The sequence below is a fragment of the Seriola lalandi genome, unplaced genomic scaffold (genome assembly GCF_002814215.2).
Source record: "Seriola lalandi dorsalis isolate HSWRI2012SDOR001 ecotype SW California unplaced genomic scaffold, Sedor1 jcf7180002054582, whole genome shotgun sequence".
Lineage (NCBI taxonomy): Eukaryota > Metazoa > Chordata > Actinopteri > Carangiformes > Carangidae > Seriola > Seriola lalandi.
This window is the reverse complement of record NW_019525135.1, coordinates 436,771-458,997: the sequence shown is the minus strand read 5'-3', so window position 1 is coordinate 458,997 and position 22,227 is coordinate 436,771. Positions and strand designations below refer to the sequence as shown.

Sequence of the window (22,227 nt, the reverse complement as noted above, 5' to 3'; positions counted from 1 at the left end):
AGTACTTAAGTAAACTTGAGCAGGGTGAGCAACACAAATGCAGTTGACTTGACTGTTAGAGGACAAGTCTGGTGATATTCTTTAGTTTTCATACTGTCAACAAATCCTGTGAAAAGAGTGAAACCAACAATCAACTGAGCCCACCAACATGTACTGTCTGTGGAGCCAAAGCCTGATGTATCTTATTCCTCTTTGCCTTAGAGCTCCATTGTTGTCCAGAAACAGAATACATCAATGAGCCATGTTGTTGCACTGGGCAACATGTTCCCCCTTGACATGTTACAGTAGGAAAAGCACAGGTGTAAATAATAAAGTGAATTGGTGGCTCAATTCAATGAGTTCAGTCATGGTTTACTGGGACTCTTGAACAGAGCAGAGCCATCATTAATGATATTAGTACCAGGTCCAAATGCCTGTTTTTGTTGCAGGGAACTCCAGCTGCCAGTTTATCCTGAGCAACACAAACTAAAACTAAAAGTGTTGAGAGACGGAACAAGTTGTTGGTTTTGGTCTTTAATGGGATTCGTTCACAAGTAATTATGTTATTTTTGAAATGCTAAAAGCAGCACTGCTGTTTGGTCAATAATAAGGCAATCGAGTGTAAAGATGTACGTGCAACGTAGAGCAGTACGAGGCTGATAAGTTGTCGTCAAGAAGCAGACATGTTGATTTACTACAGCAGGAAAAGCACAGGTGCGGCGAATAACATTAACGATGGCCCTCCTCAGTTTGGCTGTACCAGTGAAAACCGAGTCAGTGAGCGAGCGTGCACAGTGCAGGAGCCGTGAATAAACACCGCCTCAACGAAATGCAGCCATTATTAATGTTATTAGTCACGCCTGTGGCTCTTCTGCTATGACAGTGTCTGCTGTGGAAAGGGCCTATTTACCACCTCATCAACCAGCTCAACGCATCAGAGGCCCTTGAGAAGTAATTGCAACCACACTGTGTGTGTGTGTGTGTGTGTGTGTGTGTGTGTGTGTGTGTGTGCGTGCGTGCGTGCGTGCGTGCGTGCGTGTAAGAGAGAGACAGAGACAGCGAGAGGGGTAAGGTATTGTGGTAGCTGTGGGAGAGAGCACAGTGAGAGACAGCAGTCAAATGTGCTTAAGCGCTAACTTCATTCTTGATTTTGTAACTATTGTTGGATTCTTGAACAAGAGAGCTGTTTTCCAAATGAATTTGTCCGCAATCTCTTTCCATCTGTGTCACATTCTTTAGTGCCCTGCACAAACAATGTGCAAGGGACAATAATCATTTGTTTATTTTAGTAAAAATAATATATATTAATATTTAGTAATATATTTTAATTGATATCCGCTGTTATATTACGTCAAGCAATAGAGTAGGAGGACATGCAGACTCTCATGAAGTTCATACTCTGTTTAGGCGGTCTGAGTGTGTGATCTACATAAATCTATTATGAGCGAGAGTGTATGGGTAAGTGCATGTCAAAGTGAACAAGTGGTTTCATGTATGTGTTCACAGTTTTGACAGTTTAATGTACATATTTGAGTGTGTGCTGGCATGTGGTTAGGTGTTTTTCAGTATATCCTTGACAAGCGTGTGCTGTACCTCTCATCCTTAGGAGCTCTAAACACCACGAGACACATATGTAGAGAAAGAGCGGGTGAAAGCATTGGGGGGTGGGGGGGAGCTTTTTTTTTTTTCTGTTTAGTAGCTGTTCCTGGTCGTCTTTCTTTACGCCTTCATTATCAATTTTCAATTTTCAAAGTATAAGACTGTTAAATGTTGGAAGCTTTTTTCTTTATTTTAATTGGGATAAACCATTGTCATGTGTTGTACAAGTCCTAAAACGCTCTCAGGCAAATTTCTTAATATGGGCTAAATAATTAAAACTGACTTGACTAGGATAGATACAAAGGTTTAAAGTCTCATCTGTGATCTGAGCAATCACTTTACGTCGCCAACCCCCTTATCTGTTGTGTGATGCATTGTTCTCAACAAGCTGTCTCTTGAAATCCTTGTGAAATTGCCTTCATGAAAAATTTTATTTATCTACGTATACAGCCATTCCATTCATTTCATGGTTCATACTTTGCATTTACGAGTACTGTACTACAGACACACAACACACGTCTAAAAGCATTGTTTGATGGCTTTATGCTCAAAATTCTTTGACCAAACCATCGTTCAAGAAATAGCCTGGAACAACTAGTCAAATTCAATGATGTGACACTTTTCTTGCAGCCTACAGACCTTAAAAAATCAATGACAATCATATGTACAATTTATATACATTTTTTGTATATAAACATACAATATAATGTATTTTCTAATACAGTTTTCATACTATAGGTATGGCAAATGGTAGCATAAAAACCCCATAATGTATACGTTTTGTATGTATGTATGTGATAAACATGTATTATATTAAGCATGTACATCAGACATATAGTATAATCAAATCTGGTTGAAATTGGCCATGACAGTAAGATAACACAGACATTAATGGAAAAAATAACCAGATGTATTTCAAAAACCAACCAGATGTTTGACCTTCCCTTTATATTCAGTTGCTCAATAATGGTAAAGTCTGTAGTTTTGATTTATGTCATAAAATTAGTCACTCCAGTAACCAGTAATGACAGGGACAGTTTGCAAGATACACAGGTAGCATGTCATGTCTTAATATTTTTTTCTTTTATTTTTAAAAGGAGGTATACAGTTCAATACAATAAATTACAATGCACAAAAAATGTTGATGTTACATGTTCCTTTGTTTTATTTTAGAACATGTTTTAACTGTTTGGTTTCTCTAACGGTATAAAATAAATTTCTCAACTACACCATTAGATTTTTTTGGTTCATTACCTCCACCAAGGAGGGTATGTTTTCCCCCGTGTTTGTTTAATTCTCAGCAGAATTACGTTAAAAGAACCGCTTTCCGACATTGGCCATGGCGGATGTCTGCGCTATACTGAGCGCATTTTCTATTTTTAAATACAGTCATGTATTAGTTCATTTCAATGCAACTGATTTCTGAGTAAACATTTCAAATACAGTTATCTTTTAAAATCACACACACACACACACGCATACATACACTCATTTGACCTATTGACATTAATCGCTAATCATGTCTAATATAAAAAGAAAATAGAGAATATGCTGTATTTCGAACTTGATACAGCAACATCCACATTATCTTATTCTTAAAAGTTGAATTAATTGCGGACAAATGGCAGCACATACACACTACTACTTACTGATTCAGCGAATAAAATGTTTTAGGAGCATAGGACTAGAGTTGTCCTCGTTTGATGCAAATATGCAAATCACACTGGAAAAGCTCCATACAACTGTAAAAGAAAAAAAAATACTTGTGTGTTGTGTAATTTTCTTTGTGGTAGTAAATGCACTTATTTGGTTTATGCTGTAATTCAAAAGTTCATTGCTGATGCAGCCCCAAACTTACATATTAATATTACTTTCTCTTTGCATTAGTTATTAGTAAAATAATTAGAAAAAACTTATGCTGTATGTCACCATTAAAGCTTTACATGCTCTCGTTTAGGTAAAAGTCCTAAGAAAAAAAGAAACTCCTCTGATACCCTGTTTGAAATACCTCCATGTAATGTAATGTGGTTCACTTAAAAAAAAAAACGGATCAGAAGAATCAAAGAAACTCTTTTCTTTCCATCGCTCCCTGGATCAAACAAAAGTACAACTTCCATCTGTACATTTGCATGAGTGTGTATTAGGTCTATGATGAAATTAATGTATTCTCAGTTATAAATATGGGTTGAGTCTTGGGTCATGGGCGGACAGGACGCCCTGTTAGTGAAAAAGAACCCGATGTAGAGGACACAAATCGAACTTCGGGTTTTTGTATCTTTACAAACCCTGACTGAGTTTGAACAGCACACTAACGCATTATTGAACAAGTCATCTCATGACAGTTCAAGCCACGCCACCAGGTCAAGGTCGAAGGTCAAAAGACTTTGCACTGGTTTATACTGAACATGCGTCTCCTGGCATGCTTCCTGGCCTGGTTAACGGCTGTCCGCACGGCGTACTCAAACACCTGTTGCACGCCTCGGTTGCTTAAGGAGGAGCACTCCAGATAGCCTTTAGCACGGATATCATGAGCCACACGTCTCCCCTCCGCTGCTGAGATGCAGTTCACCCGATGTGACCCCATTTCTCGCTGGTCCGTCTGGGTGGCCACGACCAGCACTGGCACCCTGGGCAGGTTCTCTCGAACCTCAGCAATCCACTTGTGCTGGACGTTGGCAAGCGAGTTAGGATTGGCCACGGAGTAGCAGAGGAGGACAATGTCGGCCTGCTGGTACGATCTCGGGCGGATTTGCTTAAAGTTGTCATTACCCGCCGTGTCCCATAACCCCAGGCTGATCTGAACCCCATCCATGTACACCTCCACCCCTGTGTTGTCAAACACTGTGGGCTTATAGGTGTCGGGGAAGGTCTCTGAGGTGAAGCGGACCAGCAGGGCTGTCTTGCCGACCGCAGTGTCCCCAACTAGGACGCACTTGACCGACATCTCTGTTATGCCGTTCATGGTTGCCACTGGTAATCTCACTCCTCTAGATGTTTGTGATTCTTTGGAATAAGTCTTAGAGGTGGTTTTTCTGTGACTTGTTGATCTGGTGAGACACAGGGTCTACACAGTAGTCAAATCCAGTAATCGCTCTGGTGGTACTCGTGTGTGCTGTTCTTCCGCGTGCAGGTGTTAGTTTTCATACCAGGCGATTTGCAGCCCTGCCTTGTGGTCATTCCATTCCTGGATATTTCAGTGGTCATTCAGCTTGTTAAACTGACCTATAATGTCTGTTTTCAGAGTGAACATCTCTAGTACACAGTAGGTATGTACAGCTCCAGCTGTCAGCTTCACATAACCTCTTAGTTCTTGAGGCCCTTTCGGCTCGCTGCACTTCCGGTTGTTCACGGCAGGGTGGTGACCAGGTTCTGGTCGTTCTCTCTGATGATCTTGTAGACCGTCATTCTGTCCAGACAACTCTAACCTCTCAGCATTGACGAGGGAAATCTACTGAGGAAGGGGAACGAAGGGAGGTTATGAACATGAGGTATCTGTACTGTGGAAGTCGTCTTAAAAAGGACAGAACGGTTAGAAACTGAAATTATTCAGCAAATTGTTCATTTAACTGAACCCCTATTTAGACGCGTCTCCAGACAGTCGACAGATTGTTCTCATACAACATGAAGCCTAATGTGGCAGATAACAGCAGCCTAGCTCAATACAATACGTTTTATGTGACACATCCAAAATATCTGCTTAAACAATATCGACGTAATCAACTGCTACGCTACTGAATGTGGCAGATGGCATCAGCTTTTCATTTTGTAACAGCAAAAACATACATTCACAGAGAAATGTAAGAGTACAAAGCTTCAGATATATGACACATAGTACTGATTAAATACGGAAGTAAAGATTTGTATGTTTGGGTGTGACCCAGAATTCAGAGCTTGGTTCTGACGACATTAACAGGTGCTCTATATCAACACATATTGGTGTGTTGTATTATTAAGCTCTTACCTTATGACATGTCTGTCTCCTGTAACTTTAATATATAATATACCTTATGGAAGAACCAGTCCTGGTTCTGCAGTTTACATCATAAATGAACATCTGATAATGTATGAGGATGTCTCTGTGTGTTATTGTTTGAAAGTGATACAAATAAATCTTCATGGTTCTTATAGCTATGTTAAAATAATCTCTACTAGTGGTTACTTATCATGTTTCTGACAGTTGGACAATTGTATAAAAGTAACGGAGACAACAAGTCATAACCTCAAAACCACCTGCCATGTTGCACATAGTCATCTATATGGAAAGACCCCTGAAAAGTAGATGGGACATTTTAATCATTGGTTTTTCCACACCTGAACTTTCTAAATTATGTCACAAGGAGAAGCCTTAGTTTTATATTCTCAGTCTGTCAGAGGAGGAATTAAAAAATAACTTTAAAAAAGTAGAAAACAAGGATCAAATCCTTAGTTCAACTTATTCAGCTGTTCAACTCTTACTTCATGTTGGCCTGCAAACTAAACATTTATCTTGTAAGTTTACAATGAAATGTAATTTTACACTTTAACAATTGTATTTTTATGCTGAGAGTATGAACACACCCTGTACATCTCACTTGCTCATTTTAAAGATTTAATTTTGAAACAGGTTTAGCTTTGTCCCCACATTATGTCTTGATGTATATGTTGCATATTTCAACTAATATAAAATAGAAAGGAACAGTAACCACGAAGGGCCTCTGTAACACGCTGTAACGTAAACTGGGGACAAAGAAAAAGAAAATTACCTTTCTTGTCGGTTTCAGTCTTTAACGGGCGGATGCTGGCTGCCGCCTTTGAAGACTTCACGGCGCCGATAAAAAAACAGCCTTCAAAACTCCAGAAAAAGTTTATCACGACAACCTGCTGAACTGCAGACCCTAGGACGCCACAGCTACTGCAGGTCATCCATTAATTGGGCCAACACACACACACACACACACACACACACAGGCGAAATATCTCGGCACCTGCCTGACAGCGACGAGGTTGGTGCAAGTTGAGGAGGGAAGTGAGGAAGAAGGAGAGCAAAGACAAGCACAACGCATCCGCTTGTTAAAGTGTGGAGGTGTGACTGACTGAGGCTTCAGCTCGCCTCCCCCACAGCAGCTGTGCTTTACAATAAGGGTGGGTTTTTTTTTTCTCTCTCTCTCTGTTGTGCGTTCGTATCATTTGGTTTGCAGCTGGCGCACATAAAGGATTTACAAAGGTCTTATATTGCGCTTGTTACCTTCATGGTAAGCATGCTGATAAATGAAACTTTTTTTTTTTTTTACACTGACATTAAACAGTTCTTACACAACCATCTGTTTTCTACTCTGAAATTATGTTGATACTGGTGACAGGGATGTCAGGTTGAGTGCATATTTTCATGGATTTAAAACTATTAAGAGCAACAAGTCAGGTAATTAAAATAGCGTACAACAGTAGGAACGATTGCTATATTTTTTTAATAATAATAATTTATGCTCATATATAACTATGTACAAATCTATAAGAAATATATATGTATATGTATATAAATTCAGTCAGAATTTCGTCTAAGTTACCAGGATGAGAGGGGAAAATGAACTCCTAAGTTTATCAAGGTATCTTAGAGGAAAATGTAAGTGTGGCTTTCCACCTGCTCAGGCTCAGTAGAAGCTGGGTGGTACAGCAGGACAGTGAGCCTAAAGATTAGTAGTAAATTAATAAATCTTCTTCAGAATGAAGTTAGATGCAAAGTGGAGATGGAAAGCAAGATATAAGATGTAAATAGCATGAATTATACTTTTCCTTTTATCAGTATCATTACCACTTTAAAGGCACCATCACAAACTGGCAGCTGTTTTGATGCACAGACCAATATTAAATGTCAAAATCTAGTTATCAGTGTTTTGTGACGGTTTGTTTTATTAACACGGCACTAATACACAAATACTTATATTTTTACATTATTATCAGTTGAGAAATACAAACCGGTCCAATTGTGAGTGAAGAAAACTGTAATTTATATGGTCATAAAATTACAGATCAGTCATAAACAACTATCAAAGCTGGATTCACTCAAGAGAAATACTGATGCCACACAAACACGTGTTAAACTGTAAACAAATAGAATTTTATTCAACAGTATAATATAAAACCATTTGAACAAATGAATAAAAAAATACAATATTCTCTTTATAATTCATGTGTTCACAATATTATGTACAATCAGTAAAATCTGTCAACACTGCTGTTGTACATATAGAGAAACAGAAGCGATTTTAAACCCACAAAATTTGTGTAGCCACCTGATTAATAGAACTGCTACAAAATTTGGCACAACGTGCTAAAGAAAAACTACAAAGAAACAATCAATTGGCATTTAAATTGAAGAAGATTCAGCATTGTTGAATCTTTACCTGAGTTTGAGTATGAATACGTTAGCAGCTAATCTTGGCTTGGACTTAAGTTAAACTAAATGAACAGTTGCAGTGTATGCTGCACAGGCAGCTGCTAAGACAAAGTGATTCCTGCAGAACTTACAGTGGAGATTGTTTAAACTATTGATAATCTATTTATTTGCCTTTTGATCATCTCAAAAGTTTCAGGCTCACCTCATGTTGAACATGACGCACTATAACACTTCAACCAAGAGAAAAAACTTCCTTCTAAGCATTTGACTTCTCAGAGGACAATATGTGATTACTGTACTAAATTTACTGTAAGTAAATGTAAAATTTGTACCAAATACAACAACAAAAGGATGTTATATTTAAAAACCAGGGAAACAACCTCCACGCACACAGATTGTGACCATGATTCAAATAAGTTTCATAAAATACTTGCTCCAATACTCCAAATTAGTAAATATTTAAAAGATAAAACAACATCTTATCCAACATGGAGCCTTCTAAACGTAGGGACTTTTGTATTCTTTAAAAGGCATAAAGACAAATGTGAAGCAAAATACACCACAATATGTAACATTTTAAATATAAAATATACAGTACATGTACAGATTCATAGAAATACCTTATTTGTGTTCCATGCCAACTATGGTGATTAACATCTGAATTTAGATTAAGATCTTAACTAAAATTAACCTCAATTTAACCAAGATTAAGATTAAATTTCTGGCGGCTAAATGACTGATGGAGAAAGAGTGGATGTATAAAAAAAGTACCAGACCTGACTGTCAGAAGTAAGAAACAAGAAGGCTGAGTGTATCATACTGTACATACTGTAATAACTATATGTGGATGAGATGAAGAGAGAGAGTGTGTTGTCCTCCTTAGCTGCTTTAGTTTAAATCCTATAAACCAGGTTCTTCTCACTTCAAAGAGACCAACACGAGACCTGGCTTTGGCTCAGTGAACCTGAGAGATCAAGAGATAGGAGAAAAGGTGGGTGGCAATGAACACATTGTGCATATGTGTGAGTGTGAGTGTGAATGTGTGTGAGTGTGAGTTTGTGAGTATACCTGTAGTGTTTGTTACTGAGGTAGTCTATAACAGCGGGGCGGATGCGGGCCACGCCCCCCTGGCTGTGGTTCCCTCTTCCTGTGATGACAGAGAGCTGAGGTCGACACAGACCCTTCTCACACTCTACACAGAAAGGGGGCAAAAAAGAACAAAACACAGAAGCGTTAACTGGAGGGATACACATAAACTGTGAAAGGGGCGACAAACTTGTAAGTGAAAGTAATGATAGAAAGTGGTGCTTGCTGGCTATTCTGATTGCACTTATGGTTCAGATGTACATCCCCAAACCCCTGGTTGGAGTCTGGACTTAAAGGGGAACTCTTAACTTGTCATGAGGAGTGCCATGCTGCCTGTAAAACCTGTTTAATAATATATTCTGTCTCTCAAGAGGAAGGATTGCAAAGTTTGACAATATCACCCTGATAACGTGTAGGATTTTTAGGAGTTTGATCCGTACCGAGGACTAGACGTCTAAATAGCCCTGGCTCACTTCTTTAGTCCAGACCAGGTGAACAGTACTTTAGGTGTGAAAGTGACCTAAGAAGCCAATGTTGTACTTTTAAGTCAATATCAGACATGGAATATATAACATTTCTGGTTTCAACTATCTGTGGAAGTGATGGCTTTTTGTCACTCAGACATGAGGGATTGTTACGTTAATGGTCTTTATAGCTTCTGTCAGACATGATAGCACATTTGTGGAAAGAGACACTATGCTTGTGCAGTAGTTGGCACCTGGTGCATGAGAGGGAGCAGAAGAGAGACTGAGACGAGATGAAGATTGAGATAATAAATGTTATACGGTGATCTTAGAAGGCGGTAACGATATAAGATGCACATGAAGTCTCATATCTCTGCATATTTTCCTTTGTGCTGCGACAGCCTTTAAGTGAATTTGACAGAATTTCATTCAGACTTGTGCCTTGCTGAAAGTGTTGCAGAAATGTTAATGGGTCCAACTGGGTATGATGGATGTTGTGAATTTTATGTAAAAGTGACCGTGGTCCTTGATGAAAAATGAGAACATGTTTAATTGCTATCAGATTAACATAAAGGTGCAAGTTTGGAAGGGGCTATAGCAAGTGTATACAGTACATTGTTAAATACCTGTGGTTTTGTCCTGTAAGACCTGGGCCAGGTGCTCCAGGGCTTCATCTACATGTAGTCCATGGAGGTCCAGGATGTTCTGGGGCAGTAGCGACGAGTTGACTCTCTCAAAAATCTGAACCGCTGCACGGTGATTAGCCTCACGCATCCGCTGGCCATGCATGTGTCCCTAAGAAAAGAGTTGATGCAAATTAATTGACTCTTCAGAAGAGCATTTATCACCATGAATAAATTACACGCTACAAATTCAAAACAGACAAGGACAAAATGTTAGTAATAAAGTTAGAGATGTTACCTCAAACACAAAATATCTTCCCAAACAATCTTTCACATAAAAACTTAATATAACACTTGAAAAATACTCACAGATGGAAAACATAATATTAAAGTGAAACATTTGGCTTCAGCCACTTGCCTGCTGTGCGTAAAATGAGGCCACGTCTTTGCGTCCTTGCTTGTAGGCCTCAGCAGCCTTGGCGAAACTCTCAAGCTGTCGGCTCCTCTGCAGGCTGGCCTCGGCCCGGAAGTCGTCATATTCTGGGTCCTCCACATCCTGATAGTTGGGTATGGTTGACTCTAGAGGCTTCTGCCGCTGAAAGATTAGAAGGACAGAGTGATACTGACAGCTAATTAAGGGTGGAAAATGTCACAAACAACTTGTATATTGTGGTCCCTAGCTTGTTTGTAATGATACTGAGGTGGTGATTTTACTTTTTTAACTGCACGATTGTAGCTGTTTTTAGATGTAAATGATGTGTTTCAGTTATTGTGTGTAAATGAAAAATACTTTAATTCATTCTTTCTCTACTGCGGTTCACCATTTCATCCTAGATGTATTGCCATTTACTACATTTACATGTACTATTTGAGTACTGATGTATTGTAGATAAACTTGCAATGCATCACAAAATACGGTGGTAACATTAATGTCAAAAGATCTTAACAGTATCACACAATGTGATTCCAAAATCAACAACTGAAGATGGCAAATAAGTGCTAAAGTAAACAGTAAAGATACAGAGTTTAAAGATGAAAATACATAGTTACTGCACATGTAAAACGGATGTATACATTTGGTCTGTTGCGCTGTTTGTTTTTCTCTCTGCCTGTGTTTGTGAATACCTTCTCCCTCTCTTTGCTGGCTGCTCTGTGGTGGTCAGACCGAGGAGCCTCTGGGGCAACAACCGTCTTGACGGGTTCCTCGTCCAGTAAAGAGCGAAGAAACAGCTCAGTCTGCGTCAGGCTGTAACTGCACAAGTGTGAGCACACAGAAATTAGTCTGGAGCAAATATGGTTCTGTCACTGAAGACAATGATCTTTTAACCTGCTATTAAAAGAGCAGAAAATTCAGAGCATTTTAGAGTCTGTTTGCATTTATTACCTTGGAATGATCTATTAAATGTATTTCAACAGTTGCAGTAGATTAATCTACTACTGGTCTTGTGAGTAAATGAGGTTGAAGTGTGTCAAATAGTAACAGCCTTAAAGATACGCTTGTGTCTCACTTGTGGTCTCTGAAGATGTCCTGGAGGAAATGCCTGTCAATGGTGGGGAAGAGGGAGAACAGTTGCTTCTCTTTCAACAGCGTGGCTCCATCCCGCCGGTCCAGGTCTGTGCGACTTTGTCTGGTCTGAAACAAAGAGGGTTGGAGAGTGTTTAGGATGATGATATGATGGTAACAGAGAAGAGCAACCGAAGATAATATGATTCAAGATGCTTGTGTAACGTCTACAGGTACAGTAGATGTGCGCAGTACCTTCTGCACGTTCTCCTGCAAAGCCTGCTCCTCTTTGATGATATCTCTAAGAGAGACATGTGGACGAGACACGCTCCAGTGATCCATGAATGGAATCCGACCACGGGCTTCTGGTTGGCCGTCCTGTGACATGTAACCATCTGCACTAATGAGGAAATGTGGCGGTGTTCGCTCTTGTTGCCCAGGTTTGGTCGCCTGTGCGTCACCCCAGTGTGATGAACCTTCAGTCGACATTTAATGGTTGTGAAAAAAAATTAGTTGTCAGAAAAATGTTGTTCCCCAAAGTAATCCAATAAATCAAAATACTTGGTGTACTTTGTCTATATTGTCCCTATCAAACAAATATATAAACAGTTTTATTTGGAAGTTACATCCCCCCCCCCCCCCCCCCCCCAAATTTCTGATGAGGCAGTTTTATGGATTAAAAGATTTAGGGTTAAACAACTAAGCTGATAAAAACATGTGTGTTTCGATGTACTGACTTAACAGGTGTATAAGTGTTTGTAATGTGTATACATGTAACATAGTATTAATCATATACTGAGCAAATGCATGCTGCTGTTGTGATTCCATCATGCTTCATGGATTTTACGTTTGTGTTTTAAAGCGTGCGGGACTGTGTGAACTTACTTTCTTGAAGCAAGTGGAAGGAAAGATTTGCTTGTCTCTGCCTCTCCTGTAATAAACCATTTGCAGTCAGATTAACCAGCAAATACCTACTAAAAGTCATACAGTGAATCAATTAAGGCTACGTACACACTACTACTCTTTCATTTTGAAACAGCGTGCAACAGTTGCATTTTAAAACGAAAACGATCTCTGTCCTGATGACCGAATTAGCTCAGTATCAGAAACAATCTCCTTATCTCTCATTATCCAAGTTGCTTTCCCCACCTGTACATACATAGCCAAACAGATGTGTTTTAAAACGAAAACGTAGTAGTGTGGACGTACAGCTGATGGACTGATGTTGGTAAAGAACTCACCTGGATTGTTTCCTTCCACTTCTGGTGGAGCAGTTTAGCCAGGTTCAGGTCCATCTGTACTGCATAGTCGTCAAAGGAGCATGTAACTGAACACAGTGAACCAGAGAGGACAGGTACGTCAGTTCAGAGTAGCAGGGAAGGATAAAGACCATCAAGGTTGTTGGTTCAGCAACTGATTAATGAACACCAAAGGTTGTATGTTTCAAAGCCTTTGAAACATACTGAGGTATGTTTCAAAGGCTTGTCAGATCATGTAAGAATGTACTTTTGGAGCAACTGGAGCTGTAACAGAGTTTGAACTTCTCTTAAAGCTCTCACACGACTACTTTCATCATTTTTGGTGTGTACAGCCGAGTGTAACACCATGAACGCTTGTAAGGAGAGACTGTCCCAAAGTGTGTGTGTGCCATTACCCCGATCTGGACAAATAACCACATCTCACCCCTTTCCATGTGTGACCTATCAGATTGGGTGTAAACACTTTCCTTTTTGTATGTGAAGGGACAACACATCATACAACCCAGTTCATTTGAGTCATACTAACGCCTTAAGGCTTGTATATTCATTTGAACATTAAATGTACTGCTTGCAAAACATTTCAGTGTGATACCTGTGTGTTAGTTACCTGGGTCTAATCCCACAGGTCCAAACAGTTCAGTTAGCTGTAGCGCCAGCTCAGTGGGTAGTTTCAGCTCCACACTCTGAATATCCAGGTGTCTGCTCCTTTTCTCCTCCATGTGCCTCCTTTCAGTCATCCCCTCCTTCCTCTGTTTGTCCTCTCTCTCTAGCTCCATTAGCTCAGCCTGGAGCAGCCGGTGAACCTCATCCATGCTGGCAATCTCGTCTTCAATCTCAGTCCTTGACTCTTCAATTATCACTCCATCATCTAAGCTCCCACCCCAAGCGCCACCTTCTAGGTCCGGTTCTGATATCGCTCTGTGCTCAGTGTTATCTCGTTCTTGTGTGGCTGTAGGCGGCAGACTTTGCTCTGTTTTAGAAGTTATTTCAGAGTGTGGGGTCGCATCAGGACGATCTTTGTTTCTAATTGGAGCAGCTACACCTTGAAAACTTGGTAAGTCAGTATTACTGGAGCTCTCATTTGATTCACTAACTGTCCCGGAGGATGACTGCCGAGTCCCCTCCTCAAACCCAGCTGGCCCTTCCTTTGGCAACTCTTCAGAGTGGCTCTCATCTAACACATTAGGACTCAACCTTGTTTCTGCAACATCGCCTAAAGTTCTCTGATCATCTTCAACCCCAGCAACATCCTCAGCCTTCTCCTCCCCCCTTTCCTCCTCGCCATCCTCATCTTTAAAGAACCTCTCTCCAGAGTCCAACAGCAGGTTGGTCGTCCATTCTAGGTCCTGGTTGCATTTGTCATACAGATCTTCTAACGTATCAAAACTAACTAGTTTAAAATGACGGCTGAGGATGCACAAGCTCTCGAGCCTGTCTTGAGTTTCCCCAAGCTCCTTCTCCTCCACCTGTGTGCCTCTCTCATGCACCACACGGTAGGGTACCTCTTTGTGGCCAGATGGGTGAACTGCAACCGCTGCAGAAACTGCAGAGGACAGCTCCGGCACAAAGCGAGAAGAGTCGCCATAGAGTACTGTGAAGTCACTGAAGTGGCTGCAGCCAGTGACGACTGTATCACCAGGGCTGTCTTGACGACTGAGACGCCAAAGAAGAGCAAAGTCTTGAGGTTCTGTCTGGGTGACGCAGCATGTGTTTACCAGAGAGGGAGGAGGAGAGGGAGGCGGAGAGGGAGGCTGCAGGTGTGCCTCGGATTTGGACTCGATGAACAGGTCAACATTTGGTTTAAGGTTATCGCTGGTGTTACAGTTAGGATTAAAGCTAGGTTCGACATCTGTGTTAAAGCTATTCTGACAACTGTCTATGTTTTCAGCTGTGGTAGTGGGGGAATCAAGAATATTCAGTGAACTACCAGGGCAGTTTTGAGTGAAGGTGAGGGCTAGCCTGCACTGCTTCCCCGATCTGCGACCCTGACGCTGCTTTCTCTCCTGACTGCCTCCACTGAAAGCACTGCCTTCTGCTTCCATGGAGCCTTCACACATAGGACTCTGACACACCTCACTAATGTGGCTGCCATCAGCCTCAGTTCTAGTTTCTCTTCCATCCTCGCCGCAGCTATTAGTGTCCATATCACCAGACTCCATACCAACCTCCCCCTCGGTACTGTGGCTTTCCAGTACATCTTCGGACATACCTAATGAATAAGCAGAGACAGCTGAGAGAGGATGTGTACTGCTCACTTCTTTTTCAGTTTTAAGTTCCTCCCAATTATCAATTTTCGATTCCCTGTCCCTACAAGAGTCAGCTGCCTTCCAGTCTAGCACACAGTCAGGTAATTCACCTCTGCTGTTGTTAACCCTGTTCATGTTTTGCTCTCTCTCTTCACTGTTAGATTTACTGCCACAGGATTCCTCGAACCTGCCACCTGTCTCCTCTTCTTTCGGTAATTCCTCTCCAGAGCTGAGGGAAAGGGAGGAAGAACGGGAAGAACCGGTCTGAATGGCACCAACACCTGTCTGAATGAGATCGAGAACCTTCTGAAACTCTGTTACATCGGGTCCAGGCTGAGCCGTCATTTTATTTTCGTTAACTTCTTGAGATACACCGTCATCTTCCCTCCCATTTCCTTCTTTATGCCTTTCTCTTCTCCTCACCTGTCGCTGCTGGAGGGACCCTTCAGAAGGCCAATCCCCTTCAAAATCCAACATTTTAGGCATTCCCTTTTCTTCCTCATCCCTTCCTCCTGCTTCCTCCTCATTTGTCTTTTCTTTCTCTTTTGCCTCGCTCTCTGATTGGTTAGCATCTTTCACCAGATCTGCAGGCTCCATCCTGTCAAAACCCGACCTCCTGCTTGGCCTCTCTCTCCTCACCCTCTGTCCAATAGACTCACAGAAAGCCACAGGTATTTCATCCCCATGGTGATCTTCGTTCATCACCGATTCTACAATACAGTCGGGGATTCTCCGATCTACTTCTGAATGATTCAGCTGTAACTGAGCATCCAACTCAGAATCTAACTCCCCCAAATCCATGTCATCATCCCCATCGGAAATTTCAGGGTTTTCTGTGGGTCTTCCAGTAGGCTGGAAATTGAGTGACTCAGTGGATTTGTGTGTGCTGTCTTCCAACTTTCCCACCTCACTAGACTGACCAATAGCTGACACGTCAGGGAGAGAGGAAAACAGCTGAGGGCGTGATTTCTTACACGCCTCAGTTAATCCATGCTGGCCTACCAGATCAGGACAAGGTGTTTCAGAAGAGACCAGCCTAGAGGAAAAAAGAGAGGTATAAATGGTAGTTACCATAATTGACGAGAGCTGTGCAATATATTGGTCCATAGTGGACAATAATTTCTTAGAAATATATAATTGCATTGGAACAAATAACATTATGCAAGATACATCAAGGATATTTTGAGAATTATTATCATTATTATTATTACATGTGCATAAAAATGCACTTTCATTTATTTTAACAATATAATTGTCAAATGGATGAAATTTGAGCTGTATCAGAACAGATGTTTGTTCGGTAAACTCACTGTGAACACCTGTTCTCCAGAATGAGGCGCTGTTTCCTCTCAGGCATATGTGAACCCATAATAGACTGAACTGTGACAAAGCGCTCGTAACCATTAAGCATGCGGCGAATTGTTTCCCCTGGCACGTTATGTGTAGTGCGTCTGCACGTGCACATAGACACACAGAAACAAATAGATTAAGGACACAAAAACAGGAATACATAAACTTTATGTTCTAAACAAAAAAAAATTAAATTAACATTTTAGATTAAAAACAGATACTACTGTAATTCCTCTCTCTCTCTCTCACCTCTCTAGTTCTCTGGGTTTGTTCTTCCACCAGGTGTCTGGCTCTTGGAACAGCACTTTATATCCATGTTTCAGCGCCTAGAACAGATATGATCACCAATCATTTTTTGCTGTTCATAGCAAAGTTACGTGAACAATGTTCAGCAACATTCCTCGAAAGTTAAGTTATCAAGACAGTAAGTATTTCGTTTTTCGTTGAGATGATAATAAGGTAAATGGTAGAAATATAACATTGAAATTATAAAGTAATCTACCAAGATCACTTTGCATGTATTTGTTTAGCCACTGCAGTGTTTTGTGGGATGTTCACAGTGGGAATGCCCCCTTTCCACCAACGTGACCGGCAACACTAGTACTAAGCATAACAACAACAATCACGTCTGTTGTGTTTTGCTTCAATTTCACATCCATGTTGAAGCTCACAAAGTTTTATTTGGTCTTGTTGGGCACGATAATCCTGACCCTGGCCCCTGTTGTAAGCGGTTCTTTAAATTGTTGGTGCCACTCTTGAAGGATTTTGCTTGGCTGAGAGCCAGTTCTTTGGCTGTCAAAACGCGAACAACTGGTTCAAGGGTAGGCACCTGCTCTGAACCAGCCCCCGAACTGCATTGGTAGAAAAGTAGTCACAGAGCTGGATCTACGTCTGTGTAAGATCACACACTGAGGCAGCATTTTACTGGCTTTGTTTGGTTCAGGGTAAACAAGCAATGCAGGCATAATGACAGTTCCTTTTAAATGTAATATAGCAGGATATCTGTTTAAAAGAGGCTTGTGTTGCTGAGCCGGATTCATCTTTTTGCACGATGACTCTGCATGGTTTTGCCAGAGCCCCCTGCGTTGGCATCCTCTTACATTGCCTGAATGGCTCTTTTAAATTAATGAGAAGGCTGTGTTTTTTGAAGCAGGGCTAATGTCGGTCTGAGCACTTCCTAACACAATTACAGTATCATGAATTTGATAGATAAGCTCTTCTCCAGAGCAATTAGTGCAACAGCAAATTTATTCACATGAGCTTTGTTACAGTACTGGATGAACTGCTGGCAAGCTGACTGACCTGAACCACATAAGGTTTCATCTCCCAGCCCTGCATGTTGGTATTGTCAATGATGATGGGGTTAGTGCCCCTCTCAAAAGCTTCCTTGGCTATGGGATAACGTTTGCATAAGAGACAACACAAGAGAAAAAAAAACATTTGTTTTTTTTTAGTACAAGTGGGGTCAAACAGATGGTATTTGGAAATTTAGCAATCAATTATAGAGATAAAAAAATATCTTTAAAGAGGTTGAACAGGAATTTTGACTTGCTACGGCTGCATCACTTCTTATCAAAACTGTGTGCGTGCGTGCATGTGTATATATGTGTGTATGTGCTTGTGTGTATTCTTAACCTTGCTTATGGTTCCACTCGTGGGCCTCCCCCAGAGCAGTGGGGTCAAACTGATATTTTCCATGGCGAGCGAAATAGTCATCAGTGCTCAGTATGACTCCACCTGGGTTATGCTCTAACAAGGCTCTACAGAGAGACACACACAAAGAAGAGTTTCAAGTGATGGATCACAGGTTGTGACTGCTGAAATATAAGTCCATGGCTCTTGAGCTACAGCGGCTCACTGCTCACAATTGTGATAAGTGTAAAGCCCACAAAATATAAATGTTCAAGAAAAAGCCAAAGACTTTGTGGGAGGCTGTTTCAGAGTGATATAAAAATCCAAAGAGTAATCACCTTCAGTTAGACAGCCTTGATCACACTGCTCTTGTAATACCTTGAGCCCCTCCCACTGGTAAATGGTCCCTGGCCATGTTACTTATATGTAATAAGTAAATTTAAAAATCAATCCTAAAAAAAAAATCTTAACAAGCCAAGAAAATTAGTGAATTATTCATTTATTTCTCAATATTCTGGCATTACTGACACACAACCTAGTCTCCACTCTGCCAGCTGTAGCTGTAATACCACTGCAGACTATACTTCTAAACAACACACATTACTATAGAGCCTATTGTTTTGCTATTTAGATTATCCCAACATTCTTACCTTGCCTTGGTTGACTTGCCAGATCCCGGAGCACCACGTAGCAGCACAAGCACCTTCCCTTCCAAGTGAAGTCTGCTGTACCGGCCAGGAAACTGTGGCGCGGCAGGCAGGGCCCAGGACTTTGGAATAGTTGCCGAAGGTTTGAGAGGCGCTTGACTGACAGGAGCATGGCTCATCCAGGGAGAGGTATGCCTGGGATGCCTGGGCCAGTTGGAAGGCGTTTGAGCCACAGGGGTAATGAAGGTTGGCCCCTGGTTTCCATGGATACGGGGAGAAAACACTGGTGCCTCCGGGTTCCAGGGTGATGAAATGTAGTCAAGCGGCTCCCGATTCAACATGCTCACCTTAGATCTTGCTCCTCCAACTATCGCGTCAGAGGGCATGACCCCAGCCCCTTCTGAAAGACTGTGTGACGAGTCTTTCTTTTTATACACCTGGAAAGCCGAGGGACGTCCTGAAGCTGCAAGGTCCAAAGGAGGTTTCGGCTTGTCTGCAGGTGTCTCTATCAACAGATGTGTGAAATCCACCACCGACTGTTGCCTCTCAGAGGTCTCATCATCCCAAGAGCTGAGCTGGTCGAGTGGAGAGGAGGCTCCAGACATATGCTCTACCAAGCGTCCCTCTGGGCATGCTTGCTCAGCAGAGGGCCCTCTAGATCTAGGCTTCAAACTAGACTGAAGTAGCTCAGGAAGGGGCTGCTTTGGAAACGGTGGTGGCAGGAAAGAGGAAAGGGAGGCACCAGCAGAATAATACTGGTTGCTGCGGTGCTCTTCCTTATCATCTTTCTGCGCGGTCAGTGTCTCTAGCTCCTGGTCAACTAGCAGGTCCAGCTCCTCGGTCAGGAGGCTGGCGGAGGGAGGAGAGGAGGGCTGCTGTGATGGTTTGGAGGAGTCTGGGACTGGTCTAGGCTCAGAAAAGTGTCCAGGGCTGAGCAAGGCTGCAGCAGTGCGCTCAAAGCCAGAGACAGGAGAGGGAATAGGGGCTGCAACTTCAGCGGCCACAGACAGCTCCAAGAGGGAGTCCATTGCATTTTCAACTAAAACAAAAACAGAAAAAACAAAAACGCCAAGAAAAAAAAGAAGAGAGTAAGATTCAATTTCACAATATTTAACCTTTTACAATTCATGACTCTTTCTTGATTGCCATTTTAATGCAGTTGATAGGGATTTGGACTGGTCCCCTCATGTAGAGCAAAACCAAAAACAGAAACATCAGGGCATGACAGTACAAGGGGTAAAAACATAACAAAAAGACAACCATTAACTATAATTGATTGTGAATAAAATACTCAAATTGAAATAAATATTCATGCTATTACTGTGTCTTTAAAGACAAGATTAATACATTGTTCATTTATAAGACAGGAGAAGTGTAACTAATTTAATATTTCTCTCCTGAGAAATCAAAACTAAGTTTTAGAGCACTTTTGACTGCACCTTGGTTAAATGTTTCCTGTTGTGCCCCCCAGACTCTGGAACAATCTTATTCTGTATAAATATTAGGTCAGTCCGCAGCGTGGACAGCTTCAACTAGTGTCTGGAAAATGCCTTGTACATATATTCATGGGTTTGGTTTGGTCTTGACTAATTGCATTTTTCCTGCTTTGAGAAGCACATGGTGTCACCTATAGATGTTAAAATGAGTTACCAAAGTACACGAAGTACAAAGTATCTGTCATTCAAACGTATTGGGAATGTAAGGGCTGGCCTTTCCACATCTGATCTGAACACGCACAACAGGTGGAAGAAGATGAGCGGGTTGGTGCAGTTTTTACATGACTGCAGGTACTGTCAATAATAGGCCTACACATGGGACCTCCACTGTGAAGTAATCTCGTAGTAAAATGCTACAACCCTGTCAGAAACACACTGCTAACAAGCTACCAAGCTAACTGGTTAACCAAAATAGCATTCCCAAAAGTCACATGCGCAGGTCGGACAGCCTAGTTTCCGTGTTTTGTGTTACCTTTAAAGTCACACTCGGACAGCACGATGTATATAACGTCGGGGTCCAGGTGTGAGAACATCTCCTGCATGCTTTTAACGATATTCTCTTTTGCGGAGCTGGAGAGCGAGTCGCTGGATGGAAAGTTGTTCGCCATGGCACCGTCAGATCCCTGAGGTAGTCGGTAACCCACGTTATGGCCGAGGCTTCCCCCCTCTGACGGCCCGCCGGGAACTCTGGCTGGGCTTTGGCCGTTTTTCTTTCTCCGAGGCATTCCGTGGCCCAGGTGTCACCGCCGGTTGCTCTCATTAGCGGCTACACGGAGCTAACTAAGTAGCCGATGAGCTACAAAAGGGTGGCCCGGAGCTGATAACATGCTACTGTCGTATCGGCTAGAGTGTGAAAGTACAGCAACTCAAGGTTATGATAACTAACAGCACTCCAAGTGGTGGAAATACATTGGAAAACATAAACTGTGCCAACTCTAACACGGACCTTAACACCGGAAATCCAGATTGTGATTTCAAAATAAAACGCATGGTCCCTGGCTTTTCTTAAAATGTGTAACTGCTGAGGATTGAACAGTGGTTCCGCTTTCACTCAAAAACGTGTCTTGGACCTTCAATCTTCGCCGTGCACACTGAGGTATATGCAGAGTTTCAAAACTAGAAGCTGTTTTGTCATTGATCTGCAGAAGAGGGAACGTTTCTTTATGTTCACCCTTAATCTCAGTTTAGGCATGTATTTACAAACATGATTTTGTAACATAACTAGTTTAGACGTCAGCCCTGGTCCAAAATGCAGTTAACACTAGAAGTAGAAACTTGAAGCTTCCAGTGTACAAACACTGTGAATGGACAGCAGGAGGGTTAAAAGTTCTGAAATTAAATATATCTGCATAGTCATATATTGTACATTTTGCAATAAAGAAGGATAAGATGTAATTTTAGATTTTTTTTTTTAAACTAGGTAACTGTTTGTTGAAAAAAAAAACTACAATACAAATTATTATTCAAAGAATATTTTTATATGTCTTGAGAAACACGTCTGGAGGTAATCTAATAAGCAACGTAACAATTAAAAATACTTATCTATACTATGAGCAAAACGTAAAGTATCAAAAGTAAAAAGTACTCACATGCAGCCACATGCCGCCTGTTATTGTGAATGTGTTATAAACTATTATACTGGATTATTATTCGTGATAGATCAACACCCATCTAAATGGACTACGTGGAACACATATTACTGTACTTCTTTGAAATTACGAATAGAGTTATGACCAATACAGTGACGCCTCACCTCAGCCATATCTTATTTTCTTTTTCTCTCTTTCTGTCTTTTCTAATTCTCTACCTGACTTTGGGAACTTAGTCAATTTTTCAGTTCAGCTAGACCCTATTATCACTGATGCATATAATAAAATGAATATTGTTTCGTGTCAGATGGTAGTAAATGATAAAATACCAGTTTGTCAGGGTCGTTGCTGTAAATCAACTCAACTCTAAAACAAAAGTA

The 22,227-nt window shown here is 41.3% G+C and overlaps 2 protein-coding genes across 3 annotated transcripts; both read right to left on the bottom strand.

Annotated features, from left to right (window-relative positions):
- Positions 1–1,982: 1,982 nt before the first annotated feature.
- rhoh (ras homolog family member H) lies at positions 1,983–6,606 on the bottom strand. Of its 2 annotated transcripts, none has more exons than XM_023418454.2 (2): positions 6,321–6,606; positions 1,983–5,029 (listed from the first exon to the last, which is right to left on the bottom strand). In XM_023418454.2, exon 2 carries the CDS (start codon positions 4,538–4,540, stop codon positions 3,953–3,955), a length of 588 nt encoding a protein of 195 aa, XP_023274222.1. In that variant the 5' UTR covers positions 4,541–5,029; positions 6,321–6,606; the 3' UTR covers positions 1,983–3,952. The 2 variants fall into 2 exon arrangements, with proteins under 2 accessions (XP_023274222.1, XP_023274221.1); XM_023418453.2 differs by having other exon boundaries at positions 1,983–5,026.
- A 1,044-nt stretch (positions 6,607–7,650) lies between these two features.
- n4bp2 (NEDD4 binding protein 2) lies at positions 7,651–21,174 on the bottom strand. Its single transcript, XM_023418482.2, has 16 exons — positions 20,731–21,174; positions 18,766–19,801; positions 18,119–18,243; positions 17,786–17,874; positions 16,733–16,809; positions 16,444–16,584; positions 13,495–16,169; positions 12,870–12,955; positions 12,514–12,559; positions 11,884–12,104; positions 11,633–11,757; positions 11,250–11,376; positions 10,543–10,719; positions 10,128–10,296; positions 9,020–9,143; positions 7,651–8,915 (listed from the first exon to the last, which is right to left on the bottom strand). The coding sequence occupies exons 1-16, from the start codon at positions 20,981–20,983 to the stop codon at positions 8,870–8,872; spliced, it is 5,517 nt and encodes a 1,838-aa protein (XP_023274250.1). The 5' UTR covers positions 20,984–21,174; the 3' UTR covers positions 7,651–8,869.
- Between the last annotated feature and the right edge of the window lie 1,053 nt (positions 21,175–22,227).